We start from the raw sequence: 20,368 nt of genomic DNA, 5'->3' as shown, positions 1-20,368 counted from the left end.
CATGAGGGTGTCGACAGCTGGCAATTGAGTCATACAGCACTCCAAACCAGAGAGAAATCAGGAAAGTGGACAGGAAACCTTGAAGGTCTTTTAAGGAGTCAGGAATCCAATAAAGAAAATCAGGAAGACTGTTAGAAATGCCAGCGAGAGGGGTATTAGTGTGAAGGGTGGGAGACTGCTGAATGCTTCCAACACAGATAAATAATCTGGATGAATCAGCAATGACAATTGTTCTTTGCACTTGGCAGCAGTAAAATTGTTGGCAACTACTGAGAATATGTGCTCCATAGAGAGTAAAGGGTCAAACTTTGTTTCTTTTATTAAAGAAAGTAATAGTGCAAGCAGCTAGTGATGAAGAGTCGCCTGTCTGTGTCAATTTAGTAAAGAAAGTTAAGAAAAGATGTTCAAATGGTGCTCCAACTAGTATTTCCTCATCCAAATTTTATTAATGCAATAAAATGTAATGTCAAAAATATCCCACATAACGTTCAAAAACACTTATAAAAGCCACATAGGGTTAACCGCCATAGGGAAATTAGTACACCCCAACATATTTCCCACCAAAGAGCTGCCCCAATAAGCAAAACATCCATATACTGTATAATTAACCCAACCTATAACATGATAGCCTATCTCTACCTCCGAATACCTAATAGATAAAGTGCAAATACAGAAAAATCTCCCTCACCTTCCAAAACATAGCAGATCCACTTCAGGCTGGGGCTTGCATCAGGGGACAGGACTGTGGAGGTAATCTCTTCATAGCTGTAACCCCTCTCTCCCTGGACAGAGAGCGCTGCTATACTGTGCCCACATCTGCCCTGCTCATTTCTTCATGCTCTCTGCAGTCTCTGTCAGCCCTTGTGTTTCCCATCCTCTCCATTCCTGCTATAATGTGCCTGCACTTACACTCAGCTGTACACACTGCTGCTATAATGTGCCTGCACTCACACTCAGCTATAAACACTGCTGCTATAATGTGCCTGCACTTACACTCAGCTATACACAATGCTACCATAATGTGCCTGCACTTACATTGCACAGCTTTTACACTGCTGTATAGAGAGGTTTCTGTCACTGTCCTCCTGCACAGCTCTGTGATTCTTACTTCCTGATTGGTTCATGCTTCCCCATTGCTGTCATGTGACCACACAGACCTCTGACAGCAGGCCAGCTTCTCTATTCTAGCCTGTTGTACTACACTACTGCATTATGGGGATCTGCAGCTCCATCCTGTATTTACAAACTGCTGCTGTGTTATCAGGGTTATGCACTTACTATACATTGTACTCCACATGCTGATTGCTATACTGTACAATAACTTATAATATCACATATTCAGCTGTTTATCATTGTTTTGTTTAATCTGTTTTACATGTTATTCAGAATTAAAAAAAAAATCATTATTTTGGGGTGTGGAGCCAATTGTCTGCACATTATGCATTTCAGTGATTTTTTATGGCAAAATCTGCTTTGGTTTAAGAGTGAATTTGGATTAGAAGCACAGTCCTGGAACGAATTATGCTGATAATCCAAGACACCACTATATATATATATATATATATATATATATATATATATACTGTATATACATATTCCGCAAACAACAACCTGCAAACACCATGAACCTTGTGCAAAATAGTGCATATGAATGGAAGCATAGGAGGAAAAGAATTAACTCTATCTGAAAAAATACAAGATCGCATATCGGCCAGAATTATTTCAGCTATTCCGCACTATTCTACACCAGGTGGTCACCCCTGATACCCTGACGTTTAGGGATTTAGAGGTGTCCTGCAGGAAAAGTTTTCAGTCTGACACAGTGCTCTCTGCTGCCACCTCTGTCGGTGACAGGAACTGTCCAGAGCAGGAAAGGTTTTTTATGGGAATTTGCTGCTCTGGACAGTTCCAGCAGATATCAGCAGAGAGTACTGTGTCAGACTGGAAAGAATACACCACTTCCTGCAGGACATACAGCAGATGATAAGTATGGGAAGACTTGAGATCTTTAAACAGAAGTAAATTACAAATCTATATAACTTTCTGAAACCAGTCGATTTGAAAAAAAAAAAAAAAAATGATCTTGGTACCAACCATCATCAACTAAATGTGAACACTACGGTTCTGCCGCTAAGGGTGTTAGTTAGTAAACTGGCTATACGGTCGGTACATATGCTATGGGGTTGCTTTTGTAACATACATTGATTTACTTATTTTCTACGGAATACAGAATACAAATGACAAGATCATGCAATTACAAGAATGCATTGATTTCAGCTCTGAAGCCAGCACAATAGTGAATTCAGTTCTGGAATATGGTTCGACAGGTTCAGTAATGTAATGTGATTACAAAGGTGCTTACAGATTCCTATATATAAAGACATGGCAATGGTATAAGGTCAGCCAGCATGTGTCGGATTTATTGTCCTGTACTTACTTGATAATGGATTTTTTTTTCTCCATAACATGTTATAACTAGGATGTATGACTAATAAACTATAATGTTTTTTTTCAATGTCCTTGGGTGTGTGGATAGTGGAATTTATTTTATTCAGTATTTTTGCTTTACTATTATTTGGTATGAATGTCATCCTTGTAGAATGCATTAATGGCTTTTATTATCAAACATCTACCACCCACAATACAGTGGTACCTTGGTTTAAGGGTAACTTGGATTGAGAGCGCTTTGCAAGAAGAGCTCACAGTTTTTCCAAATTTTAACTTGGTTTAAGAGCATTGTTTTGTTTTAAGAGCTCCCTGTACTGGACGGGAGGGCGAGTGGGGGAGGGGCATGGTCTGCATAGTGTGGTCTACAGCACTGTACTCTGACCCAGGAAGTCTCCCTCACCCTCCAAATCATAGCAGATGCACTTCAGGCTGGGGCTTGCATCAGGGGACAGGATTGTGGAGGGAATCTCTTCATAGCTGTAACCCCTCTCTCACTGAAAAGAAAGTGCTGCATGTAGGTGCCCACATCTGCCCTGCTCATTCCTTCATGCTCCCTGCAGTCTCTGTAAGCCCTTGTGTTTCCAATTCTCTCCATTTCTGCTGTAATGTGCCTGCACTCTCACTCAGCTATACACACTGCTGCTATAATGTGCCTGCACTTACACTCAGCTATACACACTGCTGCTATATTGTGCTTGCACTTACGCTCACTTATACAGACTGCTGCTATAATGTGCCTGCACTTACACTCAGCTATACACACTGCTGCTATAATGTACCAGCACTTACACTCAGCTATACACACTGCTGCTATAGTGTGCCTGCACTTACACTCAGCTATACACACTGCTGCTATAATGTACCAGCACTCTGCCATTTACACTGCTGTATAGAAAAGTGATTCTCACTTCTTGATGGGTCCATGCTGAACACATACCCCTTTCTCATTGTTGTCATGTGACCTCACACACCTCTGACAGAAGTCCTGCTTCTCTATTCCATTCTACTTTATTCTGTGGAACCAATTATTTCAATGATTTCTTATGGGAAAATTTGCTTTGGTTTAAGAGTGATCTGGATTACAAGCATGGCCCCAGAAATTATGCTTGTAATCCAAGGCACCACTGTATTAACATTTGGGAAGTGGAACACTATATGGCGGTAGGCAGAGTTTCATTGTCTTCATATGCCTCCATGCTGCCTCTGAGCACATGGCTCTGAGATATTCACCAGGCCAATGATTTTTATTGTTGCTATTTTCAGGGAATTCATGACAGAATAACCATTGAAGCCAACTGCCCTCCACTGAATTAAATGTGAATTTTATGGACATAACATCATGTTAAAGATATCTTTGGTGCTTATTATTATAGCCACACGATGGGTCAGTCATCAGTAGTATACAATTTGCTGTGTAAATAAGAAGAATAAAACATACACAAATTTAATGGAAAGTATAAGATGTATTGTAAGCCGCTCGCAGGTACACTATGCAGAAGTCAAATGACGGGATATGAATATGAATTGACCATTCACCAACTGTATGACATCTATGACATTTATGCAAATGTTGACGCTTTTGTTCAGATTTGTCACCTTTTTTCTTCAAAGACCTCTGGCTGCTTTCTTACTCCAGGTCTATACTAATGTTCACTAAGAACTTCTATTAGAACTTTGCAAATGTCACAGAATGCCTAAAAAATGTCACTTTTTGTCACTACTGTGTTGCCAACCTGGCCTATGGCATACTCGGTGTGAATAGGTTTAGCAGATGGCATTGTTTTAAAGAGAATGTACTGCTATTAGGTCTCTTTTTTATTTTTTACATGAATAGACCGGCGCTGGCCCGGGGATGCTGGTGCCGATGTCCTTTTTTTGAACCACCACCCGGTTCCTGAGCACGAGGCCGGTCTATTACCAAGCACGGACCAGGCATGAAGCACTAGAGGCAGGCCCGCGGGCCTACTTCCAGTGCTTCATGCCCGGTTGGTGCTCAGTAATAGACCTGTGCTGTATGCGGGAATTGCAGGGCGGTTAAAAAAAGGACCATGGCACCTGCATCGCCGCATCGGTGCCGGTCTATTCTACAAAAAAGGGATATACTAGTGGTACATCGACTTTAAGATATACACAGGCTCTAAATGGTTTTTAGGTGCCCTGGATTCAGGCTGGAAGTGTGGACAAGCCTAATGTTGAGAGTCCTTGCTAATGTTGGGAGCATGCTTGAGTCTTAACGTTCGTCATTTTAATACCGGTGGTCTAAGAAGTTGGATTCAGCCATAGGAAAACTTGGAAAACATGGATCCAGCATAGGCCATATGATGACTGTATCCCTAGACTTTCTAGGGCTGCATCCAACTACTTCAGCCACTGGTATTAAAATGCCGAATGATCGGACCCAAGCATGTTATTTTAAGGATGGAGGTCAAGACAGAAGGCAGAACCATGACAGCTATTAGGGTATGTGCACACTGTGGAATCCCGGCGGAACACCCACAGCAGATTCCACAGCTCACACCCACTCATGGACGCTGGCGGCCATAGGGTTCATTGCTCTGTTGCTCCCATAGGCTTCATTCTATAGTTTGCCAGATTCCACCGTCCGCCCGAAGAATGAACCCGCTCATTCTTCGGGCGGACAGTGGAATCTGGCGAACCATGAAGCCTATAAAAGTAACAGAAATGTGCGCGGCCGCCAGCGTTTACGAGTGCGAGCTGCGGAATCCACTCTGGGTGTTCCGCTGGGATTCAGTAGTATGCACATACCCTTAAAGGGAATCTAGCCGCAGGTTTGATGTAACTAACCTGCTAATAAAGATAATAGTGCCAGGGATGGGGAGTGCAGCCATACCTCTATTTAGAAAGTCTGCTGTGCCTATAATAATAAGTGTTAGTTATATGAATATGTAAAAAGGAGAGCTCAGTGCACTGAGGGCGGTCCTGTAGTGCTCAGTACAATGGAGGCAGTCCCGCAGTGTGGGTGGTGGTCCTGTAGTGCTCAGTGCATGAGGGTGATCCTGTAGTGCTCAGTACAATGGAGGCAGTCCCACAGTGTTCAGTGCACTGGGGTGGTCCTGTGGTGCTCAGTGCACTTGGGCGGTCCTGTGGTGCTCAGTACACTGGTGGTGGTCCTGTAGTGCTCAGTGCATGAGGGTGGTCCTGTGGTGCTCAGTGCACAAGAGGGGGTCCTGTAGTGTTCAGTGCACTGCTCTGCCCACCTGCCAGATATAGAAGAATGCCTCCATATGAATATTTATAACAGTGCTCTGCAGTGGTCTCTCTACAGTGGGCATTATGAATGTTCAGAAGGAGGTGTGCTACAGGAGCTATCATTGATTACCTTCTAAATAAAGGTATGACTGCATTCCCCATCCCTATTAGAATCACCCATGTTAGACTGCTGATCGGTCCCCTTAAAGGGTCAGGTATTTTCAACAACCAAGGCATTACGTTACACAGTATTATTCCATTGTTATGGATTCTCCATTAATGCTCTTATGTAAAAGTCTGAGTTTTGTCGTTCCTCTATTATTCCCCCTGGTAATGTATGACTAAATTGACAACTGTTGCCTTTGTCCACAGGGTATGTCACAGTCTGCCAATTTCCAGTCATCACTCTGCAGAGTGAATGGAAACGACCAGTTGTCGATTTATTCACACATTTCCAAAATCAATAACAGTGAAATTGTACAACAAACAGTTGTAAGAAAATATATCCCCAAAGGGTACAAACACACAATATGGTTGTGCTGCAGGTAGCTATATGCGGAAAGTACCTCGGAAATGCCATATATTTGCCAATTTTTTATCATTTACATCCTAATTGCTAAATATCTAAAAAAAAAACTTCTTCTATTTTCAACTGCTACCCCTGATGCTTACGCACTATATAAATCATAACCAGCAGTGACATTTACTGTAGGGCTAAAAGAATTATATGCAATTTGCATAAGCATAAGGGCACAGGAGCTTTTATTATGTTTTTTTTTTTGTTGTTGTTGTTTTTTTGTTATACTTACCGTATGATTTTAAATAAGTAATAAAAAGTTTCAAGTCCCTTACAGTCCCTTACAGGGCTCTACTCCTTGGTCTTTGCCCTTGGGATTGGTAGAAGTGTGTCATTACAGTACAGTGAAGATTTAAACAGTTGTGGAGCTCCCAGCATAATTATACATGATGCTGGGAGGTCTGTGAACATCTGTTGTGCATGGACTGTATTCATGGGATTGGTACAAGGGGTCATATTGGACCTCTGAAAAGGAGGATTTGTGATTGGTATATTGTACTGACACACTGAAGTACTGAAGATTTGCACAGAGCTCCCGGCATCATAATGAATCAAGACGCCGAGAACTCCAAACTCTGTTCCATTGCACACTGTCTGTATATTTGGACCATGCACAGTTTATATAAATGCTTTAGTAAATCCAAGGGGGCGAATGGGGGCCGGCCTAACTTAGGACTAGAATACGTCTTAATAAACGTCCCCCATTTTTTTTTTTTTACAATTTTTCATGTTTTCACATGAAAGAATCGAACATTTCATAAAGAACAATCCATTTTCCAAAACCAACTCTGGGTTCACACTACCTTTTTGCAACCTGTTTTTTTTTTTTTATCCGATTTTGCAAAAAAAATGATGGAAAAACAGGTGCAATGGTGTGCATCCGTTTTGATCCGTTTTTCCATTGACTTCCAATATTAAAAAAAGGATCAAAACGCATCAGTACTTGACCTTATTTTTGTGCGTTTTTGGACCCGCTTTTATTTTATAATGGAAGCCAATGAAAAAACGGATCAAAACGGATACACACTAATGCATCTGTTTTACCATCAATTTTTTGCAAAAATGGATTGCAAAAACGTAGTGTGAAAACAGCCTAAGGCTATGTGCACACTGCGTAAGAGACTGGCCGTTCCGTGACCCCGCCGAGTCACAGAACGGCCAGTCTCTGCAAAGATCATTCCGGCCAGAGTGTTCTGATGCGGGCGCATCAGTGCGCGCCCGCGTCAGAACTTCCCGTAGCGCACAATAAAGCAAGCGGCCGGAGCCGCTCGCTTAATTGTGTGAACTGACATGGGTTTCTACAGCCGCAATTCAGGTCGCAGAAAACTGACATGTCAGTTCTTTGCGGCGCCGCATGGGATCCCGGCCGGAGCGTATACTATGTGTATACGCTCCGGCCGGGATCCCATAGAAGAACAGGCTATGCTCCACACCGTACAAAGTACGGCCGTTGTTGCCGATGGCAACAACAGCCGTACTTTTACGTAGTGTGAACATAGCCTTAATGTGTTACCAGAAACTTGGACATAATCGCAACTGAGCACATGATATCATCACAATGGGTTATCCATGCACGTCCGAACCCCGCAATGCATCAGTGGTCTCAACCTCCTGTATCCTTCAAGAGTAATGTGGGTATGACTCTGGATTACCGAGACAGGGGGCAGAGGATGTGGCTGATTCATTTGTCTTGCTTTGCTTTACTTACAGCTAATTGCTTGCTTTATGTAATGCACCTACAACAAGCGGCCTGCTGTTTCCAGGCTCAGTTCATCAATTTTCGCTCAACAGCTTTCAATGTGAAATACAGTATGTCGGCATATCTGGCGTATTTTGTACGTTTCTTTGTTAACCGAGCAAAACTTGACATAATTATTGATGTGTAATTAGTGAGTAAATGGTGAATGATTATGACCATTACAGTCCACACATTACTCTATACATTGGGGACTCCTGTTTCCACACCCTATAAACACCGCACATTATTCTCGTCCAATCGAGCTTATCACCATTACACTGCCATGTCAATTCTCTCCAGTGAGGTAACAGTTTAACACCAAATCTGCCATGTTAATGTATTACGTTGGAGAAAATCGTGAAAACGTTCACATCAATGCTTCAATTAAGGATGTGATCATGTGGCAGTAATGTGCAGCCAAGTAACACATTGTACTAGAATGTTCCATTTTCCCTGCACGCGATAGGTAAAGAAGGAGGAAATGTGTTAATGTCTGTCAAACAAGCACATATGTCATGTAATGTGACATGAGCATTTATGCACTTCTTAAAGGGAACCTACCACTACTCCTGGCCTGTCTGTTTTTAGTAAACAATCGTATTCCTTATGGAATAACAATTCTAGAACATGGTTTCTTATAGCTCTATAATGTGCCATCCCTTTGTTATTTGGGCTGACATTGGCCCAATCACCTTAGTGAACGATCACCGATCTACTAAATTGGCGCTCGTTTTCTGGACCTATTAGGCGGCCCAATAATTGGGCAGCAAGGGCTGCATGGGCTTCGTTAGCGATATCCATGCAGCCCTTGCCCAAACACCTGATACCTTACCTCTCCCCGCTCCCAGTCTTCTCTCCTGTGCTCTGCAGCTTCCCAATCACAGCAGCAGCAGCGTCTGAGCTGTCAGCTGACAGGCCGCTCCCAGCATGGGACCGCTGTGGTCTGTGATTGGCTGAGCTGACAGGATGCTCAGACGCTGCAGATGCCGGGCCTGGGAAGGTGTGGAGCACAGGAGAGAAGACCGGGAGCAAGGAAAGGTAAGATATCAGATGTTTGGTCAATTGTCAGCTGTCGGCCACGCATCGCTACTAGAGATGAGCGAACCTGCCGAGGTTTGGGTTCGTATGAACCTGAACTCTCGGCTTCTGACTGCCGCTATCTGCCCGCTCTGTGGAGAGGGTGGATACAACTGGAGGACCGCCTGGAAAACTGGGATACAGCCTAGTTGTTCACACAGCCTAGTTGTTCACACAATTTTTTTGTTGTTCTTCTTCTTTTACTGTATTTTCAACTAAATTTAATGGACCTTTAAATATAGGGTCACCCAAAATGAAATGAACGACATGGGTTATCATCTGACAATATCTCATTTTAAGAGATATAACAGTCAGTAAACAGTCAGTTCTTGAAGTTGATGTGTTGGAAGTAGGAAAAATTGGCAACCATGAATGTGGCATCCCAGGGGAACATTAGGTGTAATATAACAGGCTAGCTGGAGGAAGTACTCTTTCAGATATATCACGTGGCAGGGGGATGTAACTCACTTACTGACTGTCCAACAACCCTTTGTCAATGCAGTTTTTGGACACTTTTGGCGGGCCCGTCTCCAGTGTTTCATGCCCGGCCGGTGCTTGGGAATAGACCAGTGCTGTGAGCAGTTGTTGTTTTCCAAAAAGGCCCGTGGTACAGGCATTTCCGTGCCAGCGCCGGTCTGTTAAAGTAAAAGGAGCCCCAACAGCACCGATCCGGCCTGCTCTTGGCCAGTCACCCCCATTGATAATAATTAGAAGGGGTCGTAGCCCTGCTCCCGACACTGCGTCCCCCCCCATTTATATCAATGCTCTATCCAGTGCTCTAAGGGCTTACCAGGAAGGGGATTTCACAACTAACAGCACAGGAATGGTAACAGACATAGCCTTATCCCCAGCACCCCATGCCCACTAGGGAGATGTCAGCAGGTTAGATTCATCTAACCTGCTGATAGTCAATTACTTTGACATGTATGTAAACATTTTACAGACCACATACACCACTTATGTATATAGCGTCCTGCTACACTGCAAGAATAGTTTAGGAAAGCTATGAAGAACAGACCAAAGAGTTCAAGGTGTTAACTTGATCTTTATTTTTCTGAGGAATAAAACAGATCTGACAGTCAGAAGCCTGGCCCTTACTGATATAGTGCCGACATAATCTGCTACCATCCAGAAATCGTTACTATTCATATCAATTCCTCTCCCCAAAGAAGCTCTAATTTACCTATTCAGACACACTAGATTACATTTTATAGGAGGCCAGGTAACCCAGTGAAGCATGGGAGGAAACTAGAGTACCTTGGGGAAACCCATGCAGACATAGTAAGAGCTTGTAAACGCCATGTAGACATTGTGCTTTGTCAGATTCATACCTAGGAACATGGCCGTAACTATAGGATATACAGCGGTAGCAATTGCATCTATGTTCAGATGTCCAAAGGCCGCTCTGTCACAAAAAACACACCAGTAGTATAAACTATCATGGTGGATGGGGAGCCCTGTTACAGATTTAGCCATGGACCCAGGAGTTATATCCTGGTATATTTTCTTCTAAATATAACCCTACAAGTGACCTCATAAAATCTGCCATACATCATCACTGCCATTTTATTGAAAATGTTCAGATTGTGGTAGCAAGATGTAAACCAGTAGTGTCATTTAAGCTGGTAAAAAAACTATGATATGTTGGTAAAAGGGAAATTCTATTGACATTCCAGAAAATACCACTGGTTAGAGAGAAATAAATGTGGCTCTGGTAATCAATGTTCATGTTTAGGATAAGAGCCTGTTCACATTGAGCAAAAAAGGCAGAAATTCCGAGTAGAACCTGTCCCCCGTACTCCGCTCAGAATCCTGCCTGCCTCACTGTCCCAATGTGATGTCTCGTACGCCTTCACGCTTTGCCGCTCTCCGCTCCAAGAATTGACTTGCCGATTCTTTGAGTGGAGAGAAGAGGCGTGCGAGACATCACATTGACACAGTGAGGAAGGCAGGATTCTGAGTGGAGTACGGGGTTCTGCTCGGAATTTCCGCCTGTTTTGCTCCGTGTGAACGGGCCCTTAAAAATTAAGTACCTGTAGGACGCAGTTTATGATAATGCCCTAGTATATACAGTACGTGAGGCCGCGCTTATATCATACGAACGATCTGGGCAGTAAATGTACTTTAAAAGAAAAAGAATGGCCCGGGGCCTTGTGTTATACCTTTGGGCATTAGGTATGATGCCTCAACCCTCAAATGATGCAGGGGTACAATGGGATTTTCCCAACAGGGGCCCATGTATAAAATGTATAATACTTGTTTAGTACTTGCATAGAAATTGGGCAGCGCTGGTCTATGCAAGTACCTCCTGCTTTCTTTCTTTTATTATACTGTCAATGTACATTTTTATGTACGTATTCTGTGTATTGCATATTGACATACGATCTAGAATACTATTATACACTGATTTTATTATTATGGTTTTAACATTGTCATATTAAATAGCTTGCTAGTAAGTATTAAAATAAGAGGAGGCGTTGTGTGTAAGCATGAAACAGCTTTAGCCGAACTCTAGGTATATATATATATATATATATATATATATATATATATATATTTGGAAAACCCCTTGAAGCCTGGATCACCTGTCAGGCATCCAGCCTCCCCTTTCACTAATCTGTATGCCCAAGCATCTTGTAACAATTACAGCGACTTGGCTCATCTTTCACTATCATAACTAGGATGTCTCCTGTGGAATAATGTGGATATCTTTGATTTATGTGGAAATTCACCCTCAATCTATTTCTCTTTATGGGTTCCCGTATGACTTTCCAAACCTGCCCACAATAATGTTTGACCTTAATCTGTATATTGTCTCTTCAGGTACTTAAACACATTTATCATGTTGAACTTTATGTGCGGTGGAAAACTCTCCAAAGTGTATCTGGGGCACCATTGCTGAGACGACAGGCTAACCCTTTCTGTGCCGGACCGCACTAGAATACCTTCAGAAAAATGAGACAATAGAAACTTTTTCCAATTTAGATTTTATTGATCATTGATCGTTGCCTCTGCAGTCAACTTCTATGCTGGCTATTAGTGAGGAACCAAAGTTTTTTTTTCCCCATAACCTATAGAGAAAAATCTTGTTATAGGCAGGGTGGGACAAGAAGTTTCCTTCTCCTATAACAGACTGTATTTCTATCATTACTGCCTCATCCGGGGCCACATGTCCAGGTCTCCAGGCGCCGTATTCTATCATTTGTCTGAAGACCATGAGATCAGAGAGCAATACAGGGCAATGAATTCCGTACACAGCAGTCAAAAGGGGTTAAAAGCCAGTGTTCCAGAACCCTGACCCCATCTATCACTGGTTACCTATGTGCCCATGATTAATTCATCTCATTCACTTGAAAGGTTGTTTCCTCCTTCTGTCCTTGTCAAGGGATGTCCCCACTGAGGTTGGAAGATTTCTTGCTTTAAGGATGTTTTTATGAGGTTCCACTTAGAGGATGCAATTGCACACTAAATATTATTTATTGCGTGTAGCTTTGTGCATTTCATTCCATTGGGAAAGGAGGCACAGCTGGCGTGGTTGTCAGAGGTTGCTAAATTCACTCTACTTCTCTTTCTCTCACGCAGTGGAAGGGATATGGCTGGATTGGGGCCCATGGGGAAGATGCTCAATAACGTGCTCCAACGGAACTCAACAAAGGACAAGAAAGTGCAGTAGTGCGAGCCAAGCCGGAGGGGAGTGCCGGGGACAGCAAACCGACACCAGGGAGTGCACAAACCCCGAATGCCCAGGTAAATGAAGACTGGGGGATGGACAAACACTTGTTTTCTGGTAAAATTGGAGCCATAAAAGGCATGTTGTTGTTTTTTTTTTTTTTTAAATAAAATCAAGTCTGACCCCACTTACTACTATAGAACATTAGATAATATTTCTGTAGCCAGCTAAGGCTGGTTCACTTTTCTTTGGTGATACACATCCCACCCTAAATTTTTTATGACTATCAGTATGCACTTGGCAGGTAGTTAATATGTTAATATCTGATCATCTAGCCTTATTTTTTCATCTTTGAAAAAATCTTTATAGCTTTTCCATCTATCTTTATCTGTCATCTTCCTCTGATCAGAGAACCCAACGCTGCTCTCTCATCCCACATTATGTGCCTCTGGCTCTCCACCTCTTTAACTTGTTACTGTTACATGCCATCCGTACAAGTACCCGCTGTTGTTTTCTTTTTAGTTTTATTTTCAGATTTTTTTTTTTACCAGTTTTATTTGATTTCTCCCTTTAAAGCGACTCTGTACCCACAATCTGACCACCCCCCTCCCCAAACGATTGTACCTTTGGATAGCTGCTTTTAATCCAAAAGCTGTTTTTTGATCCTAAAAAACGGCTTTTAAACTTGCAGCCCTATGTCAAATTGGTGTGGCCTAAAGTGTGTGTGCCCTAGGCCTGCAACACCCCTCCATCCCTCCTCCCCACCCTCTTCACCATTAGGAATGTCCCAGGCAGAATTTCTCCTATTCATCACTTGTCTGAACACTGCACATGTGGTGGATAGTTAAGGCACATGTGCAGTGTTCAGGCAAGTGATGAATAGGTAAAATCCAGCCTAGGGGCATTCCTAATGGTAAAGAGGGCTGGGAGGAGGGACAGAGCGGCGATGCAATAGTAAGGCATAGATACTCTAGGCCACGCCAATTTGACACAGGGTTGCAAGTTTAAAAGTTGTTTTTTTAGGACAATAACTTCATCACCTGCTGAACAGACCCCAGGATGGATCTTGGATTAAAAGCAGCTATCTAAAGGTACAAGTCGTTTAGGGGGGACAGATTGTGGGTACAGAGTCACTTTAATAGTGTGCCATTACCTAGCATTGCAGGTATAGGAACTTTCTATTCTTTACACTACACGTCACCTGAGTTTCTCTGCTATATGGCCTCTGTATCTTTTACTATAGCTTTACACATCCGTTAGATCTTTTTCTTTACACCCCATACTCTTGTCTTATTTCTCTTTACTCACTGCTTAATTCCTAATTTATGCTCCCCTTTATTCTTTTTCCTATCATTTTCTCTCCATATTTTGCTACATCCTCTAATCTCTCACCTCTTACCCTTTTTTTAACCCTCCTCTTGCCCTTTCCCATATTTCTATACCCATCCGTGTTCCCTCCTTTCTTTATACTTTCCTCTGCTTCCTGCCCCTTCACACTCTCTAGGGGATGGAAAATGGGGCCCGTGGAATCATTGGAGCTTGTGCTCCAAAACATGTGACAGTGGCTGGCAGCGTCGCTACCGGATGTGTCAGGGAACAGGAGTGCAAGGATACCCGTGCGAGGGCTCCGGGGACGAGGTCAGGACGTGCAATGAAAAGAAATGCCCAGGTATCCACCCAATACATCTCCTATTTGTGCTGAGCGGAGATGACGACTATATTCCACTTAGGATCCTCCAGGCAGACCTCAGATATTTGTATATGTATGATACACCCATACACCCATCATACATGTAGTCTTCAGTGGATAGGTAAATGGTTACTCCGCAGTTACCACTTGTACCTGTCCATATCTAGGGTTCTTCAAAAATTATAAACCATCGTCAAAGCTTTGCTAAATATGTTAGCCCCTTGCTTCCTAACATATCTGCTTAAGGCTAAGTTCACACATTGTATGACATTGGCCGTTCTGTGACGATCAACCCGGTGGCCGCTGTCTTTGAAGTTCAACATGAACTTAATTTCTTTTGAATTGGAATGTGAGCACATTCAGGTGTTCCAAACATTCAGGAGCACGATCCAATTAGCCATAGCCGACAATGTAAAGTCCGCCCGGAGCCGTACTTTGCATTGTCTGCATTGCCAGTTTTGTGTGGCCGCTATTCAATGAATAACGACCACACAAAACTGACATGTCAGTTTTCTGTGTGGCCGCATGGAATCCGGGCCGGAGTGTATACAGTAGCTTATAGAAACTATTATTTCCTGTAGCTTATAAAAGCTATTATTTTTCTATAAGCATATGCCCCTGGATAACCCAACCACATTTACTAAGGTCAGCTATATGTAAAGCAATTTTTTCCTTGGCTGGAAGTCGGGTTTGGCAAATCTTCCAAACAACCTAACATATGGCAGATGGTAGGTTTTCAGACACATAATACAGCAGATGGTCGGTTTCAGGTACATCATATACCACTTACAATATATTAAATTATATCCACAATAGTTGTATTTTCAAACCTTCAGCTAGAACATGAACGTCTTCTATTAAAACAATTTGTCTAAGGGTCCTTGAAATCACATTTGTATATTAATCCTGCCTAACAATTATTGGCCGTCGAGCGTACATCACTGTAATGTAATAGTGATGTGTGCCCGAAGGCTGATGAATATATAAAAAAAATAATAATAAACTTAATACCTACCTGTCTATGCTCCCCTGTGTTCTTCTATTTTCTACCCCCTGCCACCAATGGAACTTCTGAGCTGTTCTCTGAAATGACAGGCTGCTCAGTCATCACTGGCCGCGGCGCTGTCCCTTCTGAGCCAGTGGCCGATTGCACAGTTTCAGCTGCAGCTGCGGGAAGAAGCTGGAGGAACACCGGGGAATGTGGATAGGAATGTATAGAGTTTATCATTATGCATTATGACTTTTCTACACAGGTGTAAAGGGTAAATTTAGCAGTTTTCATTTTATATCATATGTCATGGTGCTTGTTTCAGCAAAAAGGAGAATGTGCTACCTGAGCGGGGCATCATAGCCACAGGGCCACTTAGCCCCACCCACATTGCCACAGTAGGCCCACCCTCCGTGGCGCCATGGTGCATAGGCCCCGCCCCCTCAACGGCCATTGGAATGGGCCAGCCTAGAGGGGATAGGGCCTAGACGGCGAGGACGTCATAGAGGGTTGGGGCTTAGTGGCCCTTCAGTCGAGAAGCCCCGCCCAGATGGCACAATCCGCAGATGATAAAAGATCCCTTTTTACTGGAACAAGCACCATGACGTACGATATAAAATAAGGTATGAAAACTGCAAAATGTACCCTTTACACCTGTGTAGAGAAGTCATAACGCAAAAAGGGGGTGACAGTGTCACTTTAAGTGATAAACGCTATACATTCCTGTCTACATTCCCCAGTGTTCCTCTAGCTTCTACCCACTTCCCGCAGCTGCCGCTTAAACGTTGGAATCGATCACTGGCTGAGATGTGACAGCTCCGCGGCCAGTGATGACTGAGCGGTCTGTCATTTCGAAGAATGGCTCAGAAGTTTCAGGGGTGGCTGTGGGGAGCGGGCAGAAGTTAGAAGAACACACATACAAAAAGGGGGTGACAGTTTCACTTTAAAGTAAATGTACCACTAGGCACATCGCTTTGTGTTTTTTACATGGTCAGACCGGGGATGCCGGTTTTGAACCGCTGGACGGTTTCCACGCACAATGTAATAGGCTAAGTAATTGAGGTCCATTCTAGCAGATAGGCGCTCGCTTACACTGCTCATCGGGCCGTGTAATACGATCCTAAGTCATGAAAAACTCTTCCTCAATCCTTCACCACTGATAAGAGTCACCACTATACTACCTATGTTTATCTTACCGCTTTATACCATAGCTCTAATAACTTTTTAGTTGACACATACTGTTGGCTATAGTTGATGACGCCATAGAATAGACTGTCTCATTGAGTTGGCACACAAACTGCTCCGTACTCCTCCTGCCTTTCCTTGTCTTGCTTTCAATCCCATCCTGACTGCACTTTCCGTTCACCACCACCACCGCCACCTCTTCACCTCTCCTTTGCTCTCTCCGCCAGGTCTCTTGCACCTCTCCTCTTGTTCTCTACATGCTCTTTCTGCTTTTGTTTCTTTATTCTTCTCTTGTGTTCCTTTTATCCTCTCAGCAGCGTACCTGCTTCCTTTGTGGGCTCTTGCTGACAGGCTAGCGGGTTTACAAAAAGGGAATAGCGATGAAGACTCACGTAGGGGGAAGGCCACAGCTTGCTATTTACACATATTAATCCATGTATTGTGAGGTCAACGGAGAAAGGTCATGCCATCACACTCTGCTTAGCATCCCTGGGCAGATCACAAGGTGTATAACATGACTGGAAGCTGTGAGATCTCATATTGAGGATTTGAGAGATCCGGGAGATAAGGTTGGGCTGGGTATGGAGCTTCTGGGTGACTTTTTAAGCGGTTGTTTCATGATAGTACTTCCCTTCCTCACAGCATTACACGAGATGTGCAAAGATGAGTATGTCTCCTCCATGACCTGGAAGAAAGCCGCTGCAGGCGAAATTGTGTACAACAAGTGTCCTCCAAATGCCACAGGTCAGTTGTGCTCAGATCTACCTTGTCAACACCTGACTGTATCTCCCCAACCTTGTCTGCTTACACTGTGTGATTCATTATATCTCCTAGGTTTGGCATCTTTATCTACTTCCGCCTTATTCACCTGTACTTCTGTCTTTGACATTTTTTATCATGTGTTATCACTAGAGATGAGTGAAGCAGGCGGAAATACGTTTCGCGAGATCTGCATATTCTCGGTCAAATTTGTAAGATTTGCAGATCTTAACAAATTTCATTAAAACAAACAAACAAAAAAAAAAACTAAAGCAGCTACAATACTGGGACTATTACAGAAGGGAGAATTTGTTATAGCAAGTTGTAAAAGTGTCAAAAATCTGAAAATCACAACTTAAAAATAGTCAATCATCCAATTTCCGCCAATTTCTCTCCTTTCTGTCCCTACAGTATATCACTCTGTTAGTCTCTCCCTGCTCTGCTCTAACTGCTGTAATCGGAAAATCAAAATAAAAAAAAATGGCAGCCACTCAATTTCCACCATTCCTCTCCTCTCTGTCCCTGAATCACTCTGTTAGGGCCGTATTACACAAACAGATTTCTGACCAATTTATCTGACAGATTTTTTAAGCCAAGGCCAGGAATGGATTTGATAAGAGTAGAAATCTCAAGTCTTTCCTTTATGACCTGTTCTCTCTTTATAATCTGTTCCTGGCTTTGGCTTCAAAAATCTGCCAGATAAATTGGTTAGATATCTGTTGATGTAATAGGGGCCTTAGGGGCTATTCACACGTCAGTATATTTTTCACTTCGCAAATTCGAGTCCGCTGTTCTTTATTAGCAATCTGCACATTTCCAATCGTATTCCATCCATATTTTTTGCTGATCCGCAAAAATGGAAAAGTGTGGTTAATAATAATCTAGCCACTATTTGCGGATCTGTTTTTTTTTTTTTGTGGATCGCATCCGGAAAAAAAACAGATCCTATAGGGTTTTATTGGTGTGTCCGCACTAGGGCCCGTCCTTTCTTTTTTTGCGGTACGTATCACAGCCCTGTACACAATTACGGATGTGTGATTGGGGCCATTGAAATACATTGATCATATTTTTTATCCGTAATTGCAATTGCAGACAGAATTGCGGACTTAGGGCCCTATTACACGTGACAATTATCGTGCGAAAAATCGTTATATCGTTCGAATTTAAATGACAATTGTTCTGTGTAATTGCAGGCAATGATAAAAAATTGTTCGTGTGTTGTTGATTACTGATTTAGATCTGAACCTAAAATCATCATTGAGCGAACGAATGTGGAATTACAGCGAACGATTAAGTTCCGTATTTGTTCACTAATCGTTCAGTGTAATTGCACATTGTTCATTGTTTTGCTGGGATCAGATGGAGTAAACGCAGTAACGATCGTAACTTACGACATTCGTTCTGTGTAATGTGGTGAACGATTTCAGGGTAACGATAAATAATCTCGTTTGCGATCGTTTATTTTATTTGTTAATTGTTAAAAATCACTTAGTCTTATAGGACCCTTAGGGTGGTATTACACGGGCTGATGGGGTCCCAATAATAACTGCAAACAAGCGCAAATCTGCTAGATCGGCACTCATTTACTGGGCCCATTACATGGGCCAATAATCGTTTAACAAGGGCTGCATGGACATCGTTACCGATGTCCTTGCAGCCCTTGCTTAAACTATATACATTACCTAGCCATGTTGCAGGGCTTCTCTTGCGCTCTGCTTCTCCCCGATCCTGCGTGCTCCAGCTTCAGAGTGGCCTGTCTCAGCTGACTGGCCGCTCAGCCAACCACTGTCCGCACCGGTCCCGGCCTGTGATTGGCTGAGTGGCCTCTCAGCTCAGACAGACTGTTCTGAAGCTGGAGCGCGCGGAACCCAGAGGGAGGCAGAGCACAAGAGGATCCCTGTAGCATGGACAGGTATTCACTTTGCATATCGTCCGCCATGCACCGCTATTTCACGAAGCGATGCGCGGTCAGCGCCCGACAATTGTAGTTCCAAACCTATATCGACGATAATGATCTGCCGTTTGCAGAATGAAGCAAATCGACGCTCAATTCGCATCAAATCTTTATTCACCAGATCCGCTTCGCTCATCTCTAGTTATTACCTTCCTAATGTCTTTTCTACCTTCTGCCATTTCTGTCCTTCCGGTTCACTTACTGATCTCTATATTCCCTACAGGATCAGCTAGTCGTCGCTGTCTGCTAAGTCCCCAGGGTGTCGCCTACTGGAGTCCTCCAAGTTTCGCCCGTTGCGTTTCCCATGACTACAGATATCTTCACCTTGCAGTAATTACCACTTCTTCTTACTTACTTTACCGAATTGTTTGCAATTTATTTACTGGAAACCAGACAATTCCATACACCGGTCTGTCATTATTAACTTAGCTTGGCTCCGACTTCGAAAATGATCTCTTTGCCGACAGAATGTTTGCCACTGCCTACGAAACGCAGGAGACTACACACGGGGCAGATGCACTATTTGTTTGATCAAGTGCGCAAAACATTTGGTTGATTTTCATGTCTCAGGATGTTCTGCCGCTTACATTTTAGTGGATTATATCAGTAGGCAATGGCGTATCTCTCCAGTTCAGTATTATTTTTTGGAGCTTAAATATCAAAGTGTTCACTTGACGGTGAGTTTGAAGAAGAACATCTTGTTGCTGTGTACTCAATATTGTGCATAATTTATTCCTTGGCTTAAATACAAATATGTTGCTGCGAGTAGGAAGAGGTTGATTAAATAAACTAATTACAAAAAAAAATACAGGTAGCCCCATAGACTTATAATGGAGCAGCCTGAGCAAAGATTGCTACAAAAAAGGAAAGTAAAAGGGTTATTATTTATTTTTTTTTTTTCAAATAAACTAGTTTCAGAAATTTACATAGATTTGTAATTTACTTATAATATGAAAATATCCAGTCTTCCTATACTTATCAGCTGCTGTATGTCCTGCAGGAAGTGGTGTATTCTTTCCGGTCTGACACAGTGCTCTCTGCTGCCACCTCTGTCTGAGACAGGAACTGTCCA

At 42.9% G+C, this 20,368-nt stretch overlaps 1 protein-coding gene across 1 annotated transcript in view; it reads left to right on the top strand.

The window, feature by feature from the left end:
- The window catches only part of ADGRB2 (adhesion G protein-coupled receptor B2), a 145,472-nt gene that overhangs the window by 23,841 nt on the left and 101,263 nt on the right, over positions 1–20,368 (top strand). The window contains exons 5-7 of the mRNA XM_069972977.1: positions 12,633–12,797; positions 17,226–17,327; positions 19,520–19,626. Of these exons, the coding sequence (XP_069829078.1) occupies positions 12,633–12,797; positions 17,226–17,327; positions 19,520–19,626 (374 nt within the window). The remainder of the gene's footprint in view (positions 1–12,632; positions 12,798–17,225; positions 17,328–19,519; positions 19,627–20,368) is intronic.

Source organism: Dendropsophus ebraccatus, chromosome 5 (genome assembly GCF_027789765.1).
Source record: "Dendropsophus ebraccatus isolate aDenEbr1 chromosome 5, aDenEbr1.pat, whole genome shotgun sequence".
Lineage (NCBI taxonomy): Eukaryota > Metazoa > Chordata > Amphibia > Anura > Hylidae > Dendropsophus > Dendropsophus ebraccatus.
Note: the sequence above shows the minus strand (reverse complement) of the source record. Positions and strands in the feature narration are given on the sequence as shown.